The following is a 21,026-nucleotide window of genomic DNA, read 5'->3' as shown; positions in this document are numbered from 1 at the left end:
TGATATTTATGGTTATTTTATTATCGGTTACATGTACCTGAACTATTTCACAGCATTGCATCATTCTGGTCCGTTTGTTTTGAAGTCCGCAATATATAACAACCCAAGTACCGGAAGTTGGACCATTTTACCACCATGGAAGACACATGAGAACCACGAGTCGAAGTTAAAAGTATAGCGAAGGCAAAATGAAGCTTTTATAATGCTTTAATGTTCATTCTCAGATTTGGGAAGTCAATATAATGGATCTAAATACATATATGAACATCGATATATTGTAGATTGTAAGTCATATGCTGAAATATACAATTGTTTTGCAAATCATATTGGTTGTGGCGTATTGCCATATTCAAATATTTTATACACATTCACTATACATGGTGTCTATGGCATGTCACTGTATATATTCAACCAAGCCTCAAAATTACTTAGCAGTATATAGACAGAACTTTTTTAATTGATAATTTAATGATAGTTTATAAAGTTAGTCTTACGTTTTATGAACAGTCTTCTCTGACAGTAGCACAGGGGCTCGCGATAGATAGAAAGAAAATCTTAATAAAAAAATAAGTTTCGATAATCTATAATAAGTCAAGGGACCACAACCACCATCTTTGAGTGAGAAATGTACTCAAATAAAACAGTAAAAGTCTCCTGATAAAAAGTACTAGTACTGTCACTTAAAAATATGCATGCATTATGTTATACTCTAATATCAATCTTCCCGATGAGGCAAACTAAAAATTCTTCTTGTTTCTGGTAACGCCCTTTAAAAATGAAGGCTAGGTAGGACGTGATTTTTTTTTTTTTTTTTAATTTTTTTTTTTCTCTTAATCAGTTGTTGAACTATAACCATTGATAACAACAAATGAAATCTGATGCAAAGATTCTCCAACAATGTTAGAGGTTATACACAATGAGATACTTAGATCAACTGCATATTCTTCCCATGAATTATTATCAGTGGGAATAATTTATTGTACATAGACCTCATGCATCAGTAATCCAAAAACTAAATTAAGCATATCCTTAGTGTTTATGATGATCTACAATTTTATTTAACAATTAAAGGATTGTTACATTGCATGGTATGAATTCTCAAAAGCTATTTTTGCATGAACATTCATAAAACTTTGCAAAAAGGTGTACAAATGTATTATGAACAAGATCTGATGTTCCTTCATAAGATTTCTAGTTCCAAAGAAAACATTGGCCACTCAGCCAGTGTTCATTATGTATTCTTTATTTTAATTAACTAGATCTTGGAATGTGTTGCATTCATCTGAAAATGTGTTGTTCGTTAGATTCAATATAACATTTTGATTTATGGTCTACTTTTTAATTTCAGAGATTTGATTTGAGGTGCTTATAATCAGAGATGGCAACAAGGCGTTCAAGATTAAGTGTGAAGCCCAACCTTGGGCCAAAGTTGGGAGGTCCAAAGTCAGGATCAGCAAAACCGACCACAGATAAGAAGGGAAAGCAAACCCCAGCTTCTGTCCCCAAAAAAGAGACTCTGGAAAGACTGAGGAAAAAAGTTACTGAAGATGATAATGAAAAGGAAGAACAAAAAGATAAAATTGTCACAACAGAGGAAAAAGAAAAACAAACAGAAGAAATAAAAGAAGATAAACATATCCAAAAAATTACTAGTGCTGACAATCTTGTAAAAACGCCTTCTGAAGTGATCTCCCCTGTCAAGGGAGATCAATCTACTTTGAAAGATAAGGATGCGGTCAAAGGTGATGCATACAACCAAAACAAAACTGGGAAAGAAGAGGAGAATACAATACCAGTGTTACCCAAACTACCCGTTGCACCGAAAAACAAAGTACAGATGATCACACGGAATAGACTTCCAAAGGCCAGACCAAATCTTTCAGATGCAGGAAGGCCAAAAAAGTAAGACAATTTGGTTAAAATTGAATCAAAATTTCAATTTGTGAAAATTAGATGTGTTCTTGCCTCCTGTTAGTGTTCTAGAATTGTTTGTGTTAAGTTATTTTATCATTGTTGCCGATTTTTGCAATTTTCGATGTACTTCTATATAATTAATGTTCAGCTTTAACTAAAGAAAACTCACTATATTAATTTATGGAATGATTGAAATAGGAAAACTTGTCATGTGTGTTTATCTAGATGCAACTTTTTATTTTGTTAACTTATGTTATATCTTTTTTTATAGAGCCTCTGACCTAACTACCAAAGGAGCTACCAGTCAAAATAGACCTTCATCTCCTATGAAATCACCACGCCCCATCATCAGGTATCCTTATCTTTACAGAAGTATTGTGTTATTTTATTTTATTTGATGTGTTATAACTTGTTTTTATTGACGTCATGGAATATATAATATCAAATATTAATCAATGACATTCATTGGAAATAATTCAGCAAAATTTCTACCAAGAAAAAGTTATTGTCAATGCTATTTTAAAGCTGACAATGCAAGTTAAAGGGACAATTCACTCACGCTAATTCTTTTACATAACCAAGAAGCAAAATATGGCATAAATGTATTGTTCTACATTTCTTATGAAACATGTAACATAAGATATTGACAAATTCCACGTCATTGTTTAGTATTTTAATTGATACTGTTGTAATTACAAATCGTTGATCAATACGATTAAGCAGGTACAATTAATGTGTACGCTGTACAAATATTCGAGCCAAAGTCACGCACGTTAAACAAATGAACTACATAACCACTGTGGAGGTGATATAATGATTTTTTAGGCAAGACAATTTACCTAATAAGGTAAACACACGTCTGTCAGAGCGATTTGAGCTGTTCTAGACAAAAGTAGCATTACTCTACGAGCAAGGGACTGGGTTTGGCATATAAGATATTCGACCACAATGTGTAATGGCGGACAGCGAATGAGTTTGAACATTTCACACGCATTTCACCACCATGGGATTTTCTGACATATCACAGTAAAACCGACAGATCTAATTTCCATTAGAACTGGGGGTTTTCCGATATATATACAAATTTTAATGTTCTTGTAGAATGAATTGTCCCTTTAAAATTATTAAAATGATTTTTTTTAAAAATAAGTATATTCATTTTTTCAAGAATCGTTTATGAGACATTCCCCGGTTGAGGACAGCCATTTTTGTTTTACATTCCGACGACTCATCGACCCCTATATAAAGCGCGTGAATCGACACAAGTGCGCTCATTCATGTACCTATATACCTAGCAGTCCACAGGTTATATCACCTACAAATAGGTAAACAAAACCCTCACCTATAAAACTATATGGAACTTTTTTTAGCAAGAAAACATGTCAACTCCTCTAAGTTGTCATTTAGATGTTTCTCAAAATAAAATTCCAACGCAAGTGAATAGAAATCCAAACAATAATCCGTCCACATATCTCCACGTATATCATCGTACCCGATGCACTCAACTGACCATATACACGTGACTATAGTACCTGACCCTAATGAGCGACAAGGACACACACGTGTCGATATACGTGTACGTGTAAAACCTAGTGTATATTGAAGTGTTTTATTAGTTCGTATTGGACATATGTTGGGATATAGCTGACAACACATTCATCTATTACTTCAATGAAATATTGTCAGGTGAGTGCAGTGTTTATTTTCAATTTGATACCACACTGTCATAACTAGGGGATGTCTCAGAAACAATTTTTGAAAAAAAATATTTCGTTAATATATTTTTTTTTAATTTCAGCTGCATGTTTTTAACTTGCATTGTCAGCTTTAAGCTAATTATTCTAATAATTCTTCAAGTCTTTTTAGAAGCTATCCAAGATAAAAAAATTAAATGTCCGATTCTTGACTGACAATTAGTGTTGGGAATCGGTTAAGATTTCATCATCGATGATCAGATAAAATCGGTAAGTGTACACCGATCGATTTTTGATTATTAATCAGTTACTCTTTTGGTACATAATTTCTTAGAAATGGTAGTTATTTTTAACGATGGCATGAATTTTATTGATATCACTTATCAAAATTTCATATTTGGACATACCCTTAACAGGTTTTTTAGGTTTTTTTATTTTAAACTTTTCATTGTGATCGTGGTTGCAAAATTCTCTTACAGTCAATTTCCTCAATATGATTGGCTTAGAAATTGCTCGCAGATACTAGCGCTCCTAGCGGCAGTGTATTCAACAACTTTGATTTTACCGGGAATTTTAAATAGCAAATTTTGAATATGAAAGTTACTGAAATAAGCGTTTTTAAATAGCAAATTTTGAATATGAAAGTTACTGAAATAAGCGTATCTGTAATGTTGAAATAGGAATAGTAGATTACTGCTTTCATATCCTTACCATATACACTATCAAAATGATCTTAGGTTGGAAAATTTTCACTTGAATTGTTTACAATGTTTCTAGACTTTTCGTCCCAAAAATGTTGTTTACAATGCATGAAGACGTTTCGTCCCGAAAATGCTTCGCTTCGCCCCACGCGTTTAGTCCCTACTAGTGACAATTATCCCGCAACGGAAAAAATGAAATCAATGTTTCACCTCAAACATCAAAATTGTTACAATTATGATTTTTGTATTTTGAATCATATTAGTTCGGGAGCAAATAAATTTCAGGACGAAATGGAGATTTGTTTATCACGGCTGCGTTATGCCACATGTACGTGTAAATCCACAATGGAAGGAAGACAACTCTAATAAAATTTAGGATAAACTTTGTCAACTGATCAAATAGCGCATGATAGACGATGAACATTTTCTAAATATCCAAGGTGGCGTAATCTTCCAACTTACGGCAGTTAATAAGGTATGAATACTGTATTTACCACATCCATAATTATCGATAATTTTACAAGCACATGTATTTATATTATCAGATACACATTTACATATTAAAGCACGTTTAGAGGTTGTCACTAAAAACATTTTAGCCTCTTTCATCACATGTAGGTCTACAGGAACTTTACGTTCTGATAATATATATAACATATTCAGTAAACTACGTAATTAACGAAGTAAATTTTTGGTCCGAATGTCAAAAAATCATACATAAAATGTTCGAAGTGAGATTATTTTGGACTACTACATTTGTAGATCGATAAAAATGCCGATTTCTTTTTCATAATTCTACCGTAGAACGGCACTTAAAAAGCTGTTTCAATCTTCAACAAACGCGAAGAAAACTGTTAAATGTTTAGCAATTATCCTGAGTTATATTTTATCAACAATCATCAGAGATTAGCAATTAAAACTTACATAAACATACTCCCGATTCTCACTTGCATTGTGTGATCACTCGAGCGGAACTAATCTCTACCACCTGGCACAGTCTTACAAATGCAATCACACAAAAGCCTACACGATCACTGTTTTTAGTGCGATTAAATCTTTGGGTATGAACAATACTAGTTCTTTGAACTTTTTACTCGGCAAAATAAACTTATCATCGTGCCCATGGACACATGCATATGCGTATACTTATACTTCTTTGTGCACATTATCAGATACATTATATGACAACTGCTGTATTACAATCAATTTATGAAGGACAAAACTCTAAAGAACAGGAGGACTTAAGAACAACACAGTGTTCCAGTTAGGATTTGAAAACGGCAGGGCGCTGGGCAAAAAAGGGGCATTTTTTTCGCGACATAAAACTTTTAGGGCATTTTATATACGACATACAGCTAATATCAGAAACAACTGTATAATATGTATATCATTGCATCATAATCATCAATGATTCTAATATCAATACCTATATTATGGCATCAAGTAGACTTTGGGAGTGTTTTGTGAATTCTTCAAAATGTCGAGACATAGAAAGAAAATGTTGACTGTTTTGATAATAATTCGTTTAATTTTTTATTTGGATTAACAGGACACCACAAAATCGTTTTGTTTCAGTTCTGTATTTGTCTCCGTACTCTCTGCTGATTCCTTAAGTGTTACTTCAAGAACATCTTCCATATATTTGTCTTTGCAATGTGTGTTGTCATTTACAAAGTCAATTCAGTCTTGCATCAAGTAACATTTACCAAATAAGTATTTACCATTACCGTGTTTACCATTTTGTTTCAGAATGTTAAACAGGAAATAAATTTCAATGATATTTACTCTAAACTGGTATTGTTATTTATAAAAAAATGTTTAATTATATGATATTAGCCTTTTCAGTAATTACTCTGTTAATACATTTATTGTTTCCTATGTTTTACAGAATGTCTACATGCAAGTATCATTTCAATTGGAACCAGTCCAGGAGAAAAATTGTGTGAACAAAATGAAAGAAATAATTTTCAACTGTGGTAGCTTAATACTGTAATAGTTTTTTATCTGAAAATAATTACTATCATCATATTCAAATTCCATATATATAATACATTTAATGTTGTAAACATTTTTGATCCAAATAATTACCATCATCATCTTCATTCCATATATACAAAACAATACACATTAGTGTTGTGATTTATGAATTTTACTTTAATATGATTTAAGCATATACTTGGTATTTGTTTATTTTTATGACATGTACATGCTTGAAATAAAAAGATTAAAATAAATCATTAAATTTATAACACAATATGACATTAGTTGTTAATATTTTTAGAAAACATATTTAGATTATGGTTAATAATACACTAATCATCATCTTCGGCACAATTTATTCAAAATAAATTAAATATTAATTTGTATAACACAGGTTGTCTTATGTTTTCCCTCATTGACTATCAATCTTCTCTGATCACTCTGAAAGTGGTGATTTTACCTTTTTCGGTCACCACATCAACTGCCCTTAAATCGATTACATCCAATGCAATGAGACATACTGCATTTATTATAACGCTGTAAGGCAATTCTGCAAGATCAGCTTACATTGTCTATTTACATTGAACATATACATGTACAGTATGGTACCTTATTTATATCTCCTTTCCTATTTTCAATCTACCTTGGAATCTTATCTGGCGGGAAAAAATGTTAAACGGATTTGAACAATATTGCATTACATGGAAATTATAACCTAACATCAGAAAGATAAATGTTGCAATATTCTCAAAACGTAAATTGGCCCAACAACACCAGTTTACGTTATGGGATATAGAATCATTTTGATTAGAAGGCTAGGGTATACATATCTAGGTATATTTTTTAACATTAATGGTAGCGTTTTTAAAGAAAAGGAAAAACTGCTGAACAAACAATTAAATCAGTGTCTACTATTTTTAAAAAACAAAGGAATGTATCTCTTCCTGTTGATTTTAAACTGAAAATATTTAGTCACTTGTAATGCCAGTTTTATTATACTCATCAGAAGTATGGGGATTTGAAAATACAAATATTGTAGAAAAAATCATTTGTAATTTCCTCAAGAAAGTGTATTAAATAATTCATGGTCTATGGCGAGCTAACAAGATACCCAATTGATATTGGAATAAAATGTAGAATGATTACTTTTTGACATAATGTATACTTTACATGAAAATATACCAGACGTTTTTTAAATGGCTGCAAGATGTTTAAGATATTTTATCCAGAGCTTGTTTAAATCATGTTTGGATATATCAATCAACTTGCTGTTTTACAAAAGAATAATTACAAAAACTTGTTAAAAGTAGAACAATTGACCAATTCATTCAGAAATGGTATGACTATATTGATAAGTCTTCTAGAGGACTGATATATTCTATATTTAAGACATTTTGGCATAGAAAAATATGCCTCTTGTCTGTCTCTGCCGCAAAACAATACTTGTTAACTGATACTTTGGTCCCAGGAACTTGATGAGAATAACAAGGAAAAGGTTAAAGATGCTATATAATCATTTGGCATATAACATCGTAGGAAATATTAGAATGGGCTCCCAAGAGTTTAGTATGTGTTTCTTATTTAACACCTTGGTGTCCAAGGAATCCTCAAAAGTCCAAACTGGAAGGAACACTAGCAAAATTTATTTCTTATTGTCAAAAAAAAGTGTTGAATTTAGAAATATATTCTCCAATCATTGAGACCGAGCCATTTAACAGGTTTTTTAGGTTTTTTTATTTTAAACTTTTCATGTTTTCAGTTGCTTAAGATGTTACCCAATAAAATGGCCGCCATGAAGGCATTTTGTTTTCATCCTAATTTATTATCAGATTGACTTAGGTCAATGTAACAATCTTTATTAATGAACCTATTTGGCATATAATTATACATATATATTTCTTTATAACAGCAGGTTTTGGTAAGAAGCCATTGCTAAAGAGAGAAGCGGCATAAACTCTGTACTCTCTTAGGGAAAATGAAAGTAGAATCGGTTGTCTATTCGATTAGACATCGGTTATTATCGATCATTGGGACTACACTACTGACAATCATATCTGTCTGTTTGCAGTCAGTCACCTATTAAGGCGCTGTCCTCCCCAGAGAAGTCTGCGGTTGTTGCCAGAGAACTCCAAGTCCACTATCCAGCTACAGATGTGAAAGACAGTACCGGCCAATCCAGCAAATCTGAAACCAGAGCACCAGGGGAAACAACTGTGGCTGAGCGGCGTCACCGCAATCTGAGCGGAGTAGAAGTGCCACCGATTATCGAGCGTCGACAGAGACAGATGAGTACAAGTGAGGGGGGCGAGAAGAGGCATCGACATGCAAGTGTAGCTGAGGTATAAAACTACTCTATGTATCACAAATGTTTGTTTTTATTCATCAAACATAGTAAACTAGTGCCAAATGTTTGTATATGTAATCATGAATATCTCTATCAGTGTTTGTTTTCAGTATGAAAAATGTTTCAGAGCCGAATAAAGCTTTTCAAAAGTTTTCAGATATTGACATTTCAAAATAAAAGTGTCATCCTCATTCAAAGAAAATAATGATCTATAAGATAAATATCCTAAATTTTGAAAACAAATAAATGAATACCAAACCATTATGATTAAGAACAATATCCACTGGACCATTTCAATTTCCTGTTTGTTACCAAATATTGTACATGTGCATTATCAAATAAACTTTATACCTGTTGTAGACTACTGCCCCCAAACGAAGGAAGCCAATTAAGGTTGATGCTCCACTAGATGTTCCAGTTGACCGAACCAAGATAAAGATGGGCGATCTGATTTACTGGAATCCCACTTCTAACCCAATGAAGTAATGTTCCATTGTGAATCTCTAATATTCTCACACAGTATAACTTGTCAGAAATGTCCATTGTTTTATCTCTCATATTCTCGTACAGTATAACTTGTCAGAATCGTCCCTTGTTTTGTCTCTCATATTCTGGTTTATCCAGATCCCTATGTATTATGACATAAGTTTATGGATTTTTTCTTCTTTTTTATGTGTCCATTGCATTGGTTGTGCTTCAACATTATCGCTGACATTGATTGGGTATGCACATGGTCATGTGAGCTGTGGTGTGGCTAAATACTGAGCGACAATGGACAATAACATTTATTTAAAAAATAGCATGATACTGTAGAAAGGATCTATAATGTAAAGATAATGTGTTTAAGTTTTGAATATATGTCTGATATTGAAATAAATTTTGTCATTCTAATATTTCAATGAAATTTTATTATTTGATTTTATCAAACAGGAAGAAACCAGTGCAGGAAAAGAAAAAGAAATCTGCCCATCAAAGTGATGAGGAGGAGGATTCAGTGGTCAGTCTGACCGCTCCTACTGCAGAGGAAGAAAAGGCGGACGCCCCAGGAGGTATGGAGGATGAAGCGATGCCAGTACCACAGGTGAAGATTGGACCGGACGGCAGCATTGTTATCAATGAGGAAAGGTAGGCTGCTGCTTCTTGTGAAATTTCTTATCATTTTTTGTTCATATGTATTAACCTGCTTGACCGTTTGTTTTAAGATAATTATACCAAAATTAGGATCCTACACATATTTATACTTTTTACATGTCTCAGAAGCTGTTGTCAAAACTTGATTGGAAACATCATAAACTCATCAGATCCATTGTTACAGCTATGATTTGACCAGTCCAAACATATAAATAGAAATGACCCTGTTAATCCATTCACATTTATTTTATTAAATCTTATTTCAATATACATATGTACTGAATTTGACCGAATAAGCGCCCCTACTGCCTATATGTGTACCCTCCTCCCCATTTTTGAGGCCACATTTTCACTTGCCTTGATTAAAATACAGACTGAAACTAAGAAATCTGTGTAGGTTTCTCTATTGGATTTCTTTTGCAAATTGATAAACAGCTTACTTTTTGCAATAATTTTGTGAAAGGTTAGCCCAAATTTGGTCCTGTTAAAAGCCCCCTTAATTTGATTTCTTCAATTTTTAAGCGTCCTGGGTCCTTATTGGGTAGAATTTATACGGTACATATGAAAGATATGGTATGATTTCTCTTTCAGTCTGGTGATTAAGAACAACGACCACGTTATTGAGGAGGATGATGACATTATTGACGAAACTGACACTAACGTTACCTACACAAGCTTCAGGAAACAACGGCATAAACAATCGTGGTCAGAAAAAGGTACCAGGAGTTTATATAGGTCATATAGCATATATCAATAGAATAAGAAAGATGTAAACTTGTAATTTGCTTACACCTATGTAATTGAATATAATACTCCAAATAAGTATCTCATTATTAGCACTGGATCAATATATCGATATACCGATACGTATCGGTTTTCAGAAGATTATCGATACGCAAACATGCTATATATCGCTGTATCGTTATAACAACTCAACCTGTTTTTATTATAGAAATTTATTCTTAAACATCGTTCAAGTAAGAGCATTTCAATCAAAAGGAAGTGTTTAAAGCATCTGTGTCACCTAGATGGATTAGAAATGCCTTTAGATGACTAAGAATACAAATTGACATAAATTAATTAACACAGATAATAAACCGAATCAAATGTTTGGTAGATTTTTCCTGGTTATAAAATGTTTTATCAAAATTGTCTTTTATTGTCACAATATTCAAAACACATTGGTCAACTGAATTTGAAAAAGAGGTCCACTGTATCGTCAATACGTATCGTGTATTGTTTCAGTGTATTGTCAATACGTATTGTATCATTTTAGACCTTCCAATACCCAGCCCTACTCATTATACATTGTGTATCCAAAATTTACTCAAATCCTCATATTATGTCAATGTTTACTGACGTCAAATCATGACGCCATGATGAATTTCCAGCCAATGAAAAGCGATCCAGGTTATGACACACTAGTCTAGTGACACGACAGAATTCACTGGATATCTGGCACATTATGTGATAAATTCATTATGAAAATTGATTTGCTTATGATCAGAAATGTAAGAATGGACCTTAGTAGGTGCTGGATAAGGTACACATGATTTTTTAGCGCAATGAATTCTGAAGTTGCTTTCAGAGTCTTAAGATGACATTTGTCTTATTATTTGATTTCTGCTTCGTTTTCAGACACAGAAAAATTCTACAAAGCTTTAAGTCATATAGGTACTGATTTCTCCTTGATCCACAGTGTGTTTCCAAAGAGGTCTCGAGACGACATCAAGGTAGGTTGTAACTCATTCACCCCTGAAATTTCACAATGGATTGTTTTAGTCCTTGAATTGGAAGAGTCTAAATGTGTCTCCAGGGGTTAACAAGAACCACAGGTTTACGACGCGCTCAAAAAAAAATACTATAAATGCTGAAAGGTTGTTTACTTAGCCCTGTATCCCATTTCCAGAAAATGGGGTAATTAATTTTAAAATGCTCTGAACACCACAAAAATCAGCCGATCTGAATATTTGTTAGCTTACATTGAAGACAATTCCTTACTGGTCACTATGGTATATGATATGATGGGATTATGGGCGGATTTTATTTCATATCGAAAGTTGAATTACGAGGATTCGTGTAAAAATTGTAAGTTGGAAAAGTACACGCTACATCCCCAGGTCACGATTCCCTAATGAGCACAGACCGAATAAAATCGCCATCTATTCAACGAATGCATCCCTGAAGTGCAGATCCTCAATATAAACTCTATTACTTATAAAAATTGCACATAAGTATCCCTTAGCGATCCCCACGCTCCATTTATTGTCATGCAGAACAGATGATCACCGATCTCGGCCATTTTGTGTCTGTCGTCTCCGATTTGATACAAGCTCTCTGATTGACTACTAGGAGCGAGTGGACCAATCAGATAGCTTATAACAAATCGGAGACAACATTAATAATAGTGGAGCTTTTGTTATTATCGCATACACAGGACTCAAGGCGTTAAACGTCTTTTTTTTAAAGTCTTAAAAAATGTTCGTTTACTAATTGAATGATTTTTGTTATCTAGAAAAAATTTGCCATTGAAGACAGAAAAAACAGAAACAAAGTTGAAGCAGCTTTGCGTAAGTATAGATTTTATTTTCCGACAAATATACAATAAATATTATACATACCGTATTTTCCCTAATGAGGGCGCTGGGCGCGGGTAAATGGCCAAGGGGGGCGCCATTATTTGAGATCATTTTAAGATGTTTTTTTCTGAAACAGACTATTTTTCTGACACTTACTATAACCAACTGACGTTTTGAGTCAAGTAAGTATTGACATTACATAATTATGAAGAAATGTATGCACCAGAAGTATTAAACATTGGTTAAATATGTGTGTTTCACAGAATTTTGGCATTTCATGCTAGCCTGTTTGTTCACCATGCATATACAAAATGGCGGACGGTGCTTTCTATCGCTACTTTTGTTTTGTGGTAGATGGGAATTACCAACAAGAGCACACAATAAAATGCTTAGAAATGATAACATTCCTGTTATTTAGGAACCTTTATCATAGATATGCAGTAAGTATTCATAAAACCTGTATAGACATAGTTAAAATGTTTTTGCCAGTTAGTCTTCATTCATACACATGTGTGGGGCATTCAAGTGACACGTTTTATTTTGAAAATGGCGTTCTCGCTGTTTCTATGTGTAAACACTTGGCAAAGATGTCCTACATTTTGTAAGTTGTCCAATGCAATAAATTTAGTGCTTATACAAGCTGATTGGATATCTGTTAAGCATCAGATTGATGTGAAACAGTATTTTATTTGTGTCTGCAAAGACAAATTGCCACAATCTGGCACAAAAATTGTACCGGTATGAAATTAGTTGATTTTTTTCAGCAAAAAACGTAGGGGCGCCCTTATTAGAGGAGGCGCTCTTAATAAGGAAAATACGGTATTATACAAATATGCGACAAATATTAAACATATTATATTGTGTCAAGAGTATAAAGGATATGAATGCATGTAGTTTCCAGAGACAATAAGGAATAGGAGTAAGTTAGGAAAGGGAAGGCTTCATTGTTACGATAAGTGTGCAGATATAGATAATAGATCAATTATACAACCATGAATCAAGGAATGACAAAAGAGCAATAAATATTTCCTTCAATTAGAAATGTTATATTTCTGATCAGTATCTGTAAATTATTTTTGAAATATGTACTGTATTCGACCCAATAAATTCCCAGGGCGTTTAAAAGATTGGAAAAATGAAAAGGTGCTAATTAAGATGAAATGATTGCAAACCTTTACAGTTTTGTGTAGTTTTGGTCTTTATTTATGCCCAGGCAATTGAAATTGAGGCCTCAAAATGGAGTAGGGGGTGCTTATAGGGACATGGGCACTTTTTGGGTTGAATATGGTACATATGTATAGATTAACATTATAATACTACAACATCTTCAGATAATGATTAGATTTGATTTCTACCGAGTGCTTGAAATATATTTTATTTGTGCTAGAGCAGCTTGAGAAACAAATTAATATTTTAAATGTAATGAAAGAGAGAAATTCAGTTTACACATTTCTTATTTCATCCTCAAGTAATAATATTCTGCATATATGTTTTTTTCAGGCAACAAAAAGCCCTTCAATTTGGAGGTGTTTAAAGAAGATAACGATATGGAAGTTGAGGTACAAAAAACAATACGCAAACCAGGAAAGAGGGCCAGAAAGGAAAATAAAACTGTTGAAAAGGCTACCAGGCCAAAGCAAAAGAAAGAATGTAAGTGTTTTTTCAACACCTTTATCACTTTAATACTGAATTCCATTGTACTGTCAAGTCTTGTTAGCAAGAAATATTAAAATATAAAATACTGATAGATTTGAAATATTTTGTTGATTCTGGCTAAATTATTCATAGTATACTTTAAACCAACTTTATTTCATCTGTGATAGACTTTTACAATTGTTGCGATTTGTTTTTACTTTGTGAAAGTTATCTCCACAAATTATTATTCATTTCGAAACTGCATGTATTTAAAGTTAGCTCATTTCATTTTTTGAATTGGTGAAAATTTAATTTATGGAAGGAAATGTTTTGACATTAAGTAAAGGTAGATATATATTTATTGTTTTCATTCTCCTCTACAGGGAAGTATTACTATAATGAAAATGAAGGGTCTGAAGCTGTGGAAGCAAAGAAAGCAGCCGTGAAACGTCAGCAAGTAGAAGAAGCACGGAAACGCTTGCTAGCAACACGCAACAGGTAATGTGCTCATTCATCATCAAAATCTTGTCCCTCATTATCAGACTTTATTGTTTTTGAGATGTTTTGATAACTGGATTATTAAGGAAGCAAAATTGAGGTCATTGGTGTACACCAAAACACAGTTATAATGAGTCTTTTGGTTCGGGACGAAATAAATTTCTTTATTCTAATCACAGTTTGTTATACACGTACAACTTATTTATTATAGGATCCCATAAAATACAGTGTATTTCTTGTGAATTGCATATTTTATCCATAAGGATATCCATCAAGATTAGCTTTCAAACTGGTCTGCAACACTAAACATTTGTCCAGGTAGCCATTTTTTATAAAGAAAATGAACTCAATGATATGCATGTGATAAATACAGGACAGTTGAGCCTGAAACCACAATGTTTATAAATTTCTTGCAAACGTAGGCAAGATGATAATGACTGCAGAATGTAGGTAAATATGTTGTTTACACAAGCCATGGGTTGGGGATATTTCTAAACTGACTATTCCAGTATTGTTGACACTGCAGAACGATAACTATGGTTTTGAATAGTATCACATCCATCTGTAAAAGTTTTGTGCATGAAATGGAAAGAAAAATAAGCATGTTGTTTCATTCCTGACCAGAGCCTAACTCGATTTGCCCTCTTTTACTTCTAGAATATAACTTCCGATCACTCGAGTGTAGCTCTTCTGCTTCTGGAAGCTCTTCCGTATATATGCTGGAAGATCTTCTCAGAAGACTTCTCTTCTTAGAAAAGCGTAAATCGAGTTGAGCTCTAGGCCTTTATTCATGAAATCTGTCTAAAGCTAAAACCTGTAATCTGTATTTGTCTTACACAAACTAGTCTTTCAGTATTAGTATCCAGGGACGATTCATACGACATTGGGGTGTGGTTGTCAAAGATAGTTTTGAGTTGTTATTTGATTATCATATTCAGAGCTCTGAATACAAACGTAACTTCTAAATATTGTAGCTATATTTTTCCTAGTGTGAACAAGGAAATGAAAAAAATAGGCCTAGACAAATATAATTAGCAAAAATATATTCATTTGGAGCTTTTGTTCACCTGTTGTTTACATACTGAAATTACAATATGAAAAACAAAAGTTTAACATCATGTCTCGCTTAAAATTACTTTAAAGCATTGAATAATTTAAGCACTTAGTAAGTTCAACCTCAAATTCTTTATCATTTAAGAATATAAAAAGTCCATCTCCTCAGTAGTGTCATGAATATAGGTTTTGGAGTTATTTGAAAACTCGAAAATGAATTTGAAAGCTTAACACAGAACTGCACCGAATTATTTTTCTGTCACTTTTTAAGTATTAATCCATTCCCTTTCATAGAAAAATAACGATCACTCCCAGAATAATAATTTTAATATTTCACATTACGTCTAATATGAACCACATTGATGATTGGTCACCCTGTTTGACCCTATTAGAGAGTTCATTGTAAAATAATATGTAAATCTTGCTTCAGGCATATATTGCTTGGACTCAAATGTACCTTTGGTAGAGTTTAATATAAAGAGAATGATAAGCTTATTGAAGAAACATTTTCTTGTTCTTTTTCATTTTATTTAAAAATTGAAACCTTCATTTTCCTCTTCGTAATTCTTTTTTGTTAGCTTCCATATTTCAAACGCTAGTCTTATAATTATGTCATACTTCAAATTCCCTTTGCATATTTCCTTCTGGTATATTGTTTATTATGACAAATACTAATATAATATAGTGTGACAATTTATCAAAACCTATTAAGAATTTTTATTATGAGCTTAATTAAGTGTCTGTCAATTTTTCTATATCCTGGTTTTATATTGAAGTTATTCTTTTTTTCAGTTCTCAAAACTTGCCTGAAGGTGTCGAGGAGTCCAGTGAAATCGTAGAAATTCTGATGAACATGAGTAAGGGAGATAAACCTGTGCCTCCAGCTCCGGAAACGCCGCACGTAGAAAACGTAATGGTGATGCAGTCTGGGATGCCGGTTGTTGACGTCGGCACTAATACAGAACAATTGGTACAACTTCTGCAGACATCAGGACAGGCTGCCCTTATTGGAGACAATGTTAATGAACCACTTATCTTAGTCTATAACAAGCCAACGGTTCCGGGCGGGGAGACGGTCATTCATGTGTATAAAATTCAACCAGAGGGAACTGGTTCTGGTGGTGTGACTATTCCTGCTCAGCAGACCATGGGCGGTGTGACTATTCCTGCTCAGCAGACAGTAGGCGGTGTGACTATTCCTGCTCAGCAGACCGTGGGCGGTGTGACTATTCCTGCTCAACAGACCGTGGGTGGTGTGACTGTTCCTGCTCAACAGACCGTGGGCGGTGTGACTATTCCTGCTCAACAGACCGTGGGTGGTGTGACTATTCCTGCTCAACAGACCGTGGGTGGTGTGACTATTCCTGCTCAGCAGACCATAGGCGGTGTGACTATTCCTGCTCAGCAAATTGTGACCGCTACAGATAGTGTTTCTCAGGACAGCATAACAGGATGTGTGGATGTTAACATATGGAGTACAAATCATTCTAGTAACTTGGCTAACACAACTACTGCTAGCACGTCGGGTACCTCAGTTCAGGTACAAAAGCCAACAGAACTGCAGTCATTAATAAACCCACAAGCACAATTGAATCCGGTAATATGTTTCCAAAATCAAGGGACTTTACCCAGTTATAGTGGTGCAACAGAAACAACGGACCACAATTCACATATTAATTCTGAATCTGTGAGCCGACAAGAATCCAATGTGTCAAACGAAGAACAGGTTATGACACAGATGGAGGTAGCTTCCACAGCTAGTGCAATACAAGACCAAGGGAGATCCGACCAACAGCAAATATCAGACGGAACGGAGGAGAAAAGTGACGTTACTAAGGAGTCAGAAGGAAATGTCAGTGAACTGAAACCTTTCTCAGAACTGAGTGAGCAGTATATTGACGATGTGACTAGTGTTGTAGCCCAACCTCTTCAGTGTAGTACATGAAACTTGTAAAATGTGGGTTTTTTTTCCCCATAATGCTCTGTTATTTCGCTTTTGGATATTACAGAGTTATCTGCCCGTGTGGGTAGATATATTGATTGTTTCGTCATGTGTTTGTGGGTGTAATGTCATATTTTTCAGGGAAAACGAAATTTTCTCTCACAACATGGTGACGTTACTATTTCGACTAACCACAAGGGTAGATAAACTTTTGTAATAGGCAAAGATGAAATAGTACAGCTGGTAATTTTTGTGGGAATGATATTTTTGCGATTATGCAGAACATTCTTGTGGTTGCGAAAATTTCATCTGTAAAATAGTAAAATGAATAAATCAAATAATGTCCTTTTTGGTAAATCAGGAAATTTATACTTGTAGTTTTAAATTATCGTGAAATGTTTATACTAAGTCTTGTAGTTTTAAATTATCGTGAAATGTTTGACTCACAAAAATGAGAAGCTATATGTCCTTCTACAATCTACACACTAGTCTCTCTTTAATGGTATTTGATTAATTGTTTATGGAGAATATTTCTACTGATTTACAGATAAATGTACTAGTCAGAAACATTAAATTTGATCACTGAAATTCGAAGACATAATCGATATCAAATATCTTTTTGTAGGTACATGCATATGTAAGTGAGATTGTGAAATCTAAAACAATATTCTGGAAGAAAATAATGAATTCTGATCAATTAAGATAAATAGAGCTCTACTGAAAAATAATTATTAGCAGTCTTGGTGAAAATGTACATGATATTTATATAGCTTAAACCAACTTTCTCTCACTTGTGATTTACTAATTAGATATGTGAATTTCGCGATCCAAATGAAATAAATTCATGAAAGTTTATCTTCAAGAATTAATTTATCTACACCATTCACATTGATAGGAATTTCCACCGAATTTTAAATCCACGAATGATATAATAATCTTCACATGTTCGCGATGGATTCTTAACTTTTGTGAACTTGTTTTAAAATGAAAATCTTGAAAATTAGTAGCTGCAAAGAAAGCTTGTTAACAGTATATCTGCATGTGATGGTCCCAATGTTTATAAAAAATATGATAATTTTAGTTATATATTACCAGACAGTACCAGTTCTTCACTCAGGGTTGTGCCATAATACAAAATCTTGTTGGGCCATATATATCATGATCATCAAATACATGTAACTGACCAAATCTAGCTCATCTAACTGATGATATTCAAATACTCAATTAACAGCGTAAATTTTTGTGTTGTTCCATTCCCATCGTCAGGACATGAAGTTGTTTACATTGTGTGATTGTTTTTTATAAAAGATTAAGTAATTTACATTTGATGGAATGAAAGATGTTGAATTGTACATGTTCAGATATCTTCTTTTTTTAGTATGCAAATACAGAGAACAATTCTGAGTTTAAACTGATGAAATTGAAAGTTTTAATTTACCAATCATGAAATAAAACATCTATGGTTTGATTTGTAAATCATGAAATTGAACATGTATTAATTAGCAATAATGAACTTGTTCAAGAGGATGCAGATGTCATGAGAGGTAAATGTAAAAGTTCATAAAAATTCATTTTTATCTTGTAGATATAAACGTACATGTTCATGTCTCCCAGTAAAGACCATGTATGTTTTGAAGTAGTTTTTTTGTCTGCATATTCACTGTTTTCACTGTACATGTGTATATTCAGGTTCATGTGTCAAATACTCACTTAACTTGAATTTATACCAAGTTTCCTCCAACTTCAAGCTAACAAAATGAGTTAGACTTTACTTATAAATTGATTATTTATTTGATTATTTGTTAGTGTCTATTGTTGTTTATACAGTAGAAACGAGTTCAAAATTTTAATTTGTCCTGATCATCAATATTAAGTTTATGGTTTCAACTGACCACTTACTACATGTATCTCAAAATTAACAAAAGAAAATTTGAGACTTTGTTTGATTATATAAAAAATAATATATGTCTGATTGAATTTCTGTTTAATTTATATAAATAATTTCTCTTTGAGAAATATTGAAAACAGTTTTGATATTTAAGTGAATAAAATATCAAAGAAATTATCAAATAAACTGAAAATTTTGTTTAATTTATTTCTTGTGTACTGTACTTTATTTTTCTACTCGCATTACAATACTAGAATACTGATGCACAATTCAGAGCTACGCTATCTAGAAAGCCCTCTTACACACTATATACATGCATGTACTGGACAATAAACTATATGCGTTTGTAATACATATTTTGTGACTATGTGACTGAAAAAATAGATTTGGTTGTCAAGGGAGCTGTTTGATTCCAAACAGCAAGTTTGAAAGAGAATGAAAAAAACAAATTTTGATATGTAAAGTTGGCTTTGTTTGTCCTCTACTTTGTTTGACCTCTATATGACACGGTGACCTTGACCTTTGACCCACTGTCTTGACCTGTAGAGATTTGAGACTTGCTCATTTTTGTCATAGAAAAAGTATTTCTAAAGTGTTTTATATATTTTTTTCTCCGCCTCTTTAAGTTTTAAACTTCTCATATTTACCGACTTTTGTAAAGTTCGTTTCAAACGTTTCAACAAAGTGATTAAATATAAATATTGATTTTTCGCGTGTACAGGTATAAATAGGCTTGGGACAACTGTTAATGCTTTCTTATGGATAATTTTAAATTAAAGGCCACCAACTTTCCAAATGGCTTTTAATTTTTAAAATGGAAATGTAAAACGAAATTTATAATTTCATAGAGTCACAAAAATTACTAACTTACCGTTAATACTGCACTTACCATCACCTTTTAAAACGATTTAATTAAATGCTAATTCTCAAAGTGCGGGTCGTTTTTTGTTTCCCGCCGTCGTCCTAATTACCGCGCGTCGGTTGATTATCACTGCGCCAGACGGTAAAACAGCGACATGAATCTTTACTGTTAATATAGTTTATGCAGGGAATCCTGCATTTGATTGGTGTTATAACACCATCTTAGGCCATTAATATTTAATATTTGTTTTGCAAAGGTAGTGGGCCTTTAAAGAATTCCTTAAAGTTAATGAAAGTTCCTGAAAATGGGCCCAATAAATTTGCTTCATATTTAAAGACCCAATACCTTTGTGAAACAAAAATTAAAAATTTCTTAAAAAACCAATAATGATATATGAAAATGTATATTAATGGCCTAAGAGGGGCAGAGGTGGAGGAAACCCAGAGTTCCCGTAGATAAAACAATAAATTTAAATTTACACTCGGGTCCTGAGAACTAATAGTCACACCAATGCTTTGAAAACTCGCAACCCATATGTGGGAGCGAGGAGTTTTTCGTTTGTTAAAGGTTATTATTTAAAGTATGCCCCCCCCCCCCCCCCCCCCCCCCCCATTTTCGACGACTGAAATTTTCTAAAAATGCTTATTTGAAAGAAAAAAGGGTCCTCCTGCACATTTTTCGTACTTCATTCTAGAAAATTTTCCGTTGCGCGGCTCATTTCCTAAAACGTTCAAGCACATAATGTCAAACCTTAAATAGCAAAAAATTAATATACACAAACTAGACTAAAATGTCCATCAAGGGA

The 21,026-nt window shown here is 33.2% G+C and overlaps 1 protein-coding gene across 1 annotated transcript; it reads left to right on the top strand.

Annotated features, from left to right (window-relative positions):
- Positions 1 to 106: 106 nt before the first annotated feature.
- On the top strand, positions 107 to 19,697 carry LOC138330115 (triadin-like). Its single transcript, XM_069277487.1, has 12 exons — positions 107 to 284; positions 1,349 to 1,902; positions 2,186 to 2,266; positions 8,358 to 8,628; positions 8,994 to 9,115; positions 9,564 to 9,758; positions 10,356 to 10,480; positions 11,403 to 11,497; positions 12,280 to 12,334; positions 13,844 to 13,993; positions 14,362 to 14,476; positions 16,322 to 19,697. The coding sequence occupies exons 2-12, from the start codon at positions 1,379 to 1,381 to the stop codon at positions 17,472 to 17,474; spliced, it is 2,886 nt and encodes a 961-aa protein (XP_069133588.1). The 5' UTR covers positions 107 to 284; positions 1,349 to 1,378; the 3' UTR covers positions 17,475 to 19,697.
- The last annotated feature ends 1,329 nt before the right edge of the window (positions 19,698 to 21,026 follow it).

The sequence above is a fragment of the Argopecten irradians genome, chromosome 8 (genome assembly GCF_041381155.1).
Source record: "Argopecten irradians isolate NY chromosome 8, Ai_NY, whole genome shotgun sequence".
Lineage (NCBI taxonomy): Eukaryota > Metazoa > Mollusca > Bivalvia > Pectinida > Pectinidae > Argopecten > Argopecten irradians.
The sequence above is the reverse complement of the archived record's forward strand: the minus strand, read 5'-3'. Positions and strand labels throughout refer to the sequence as shown.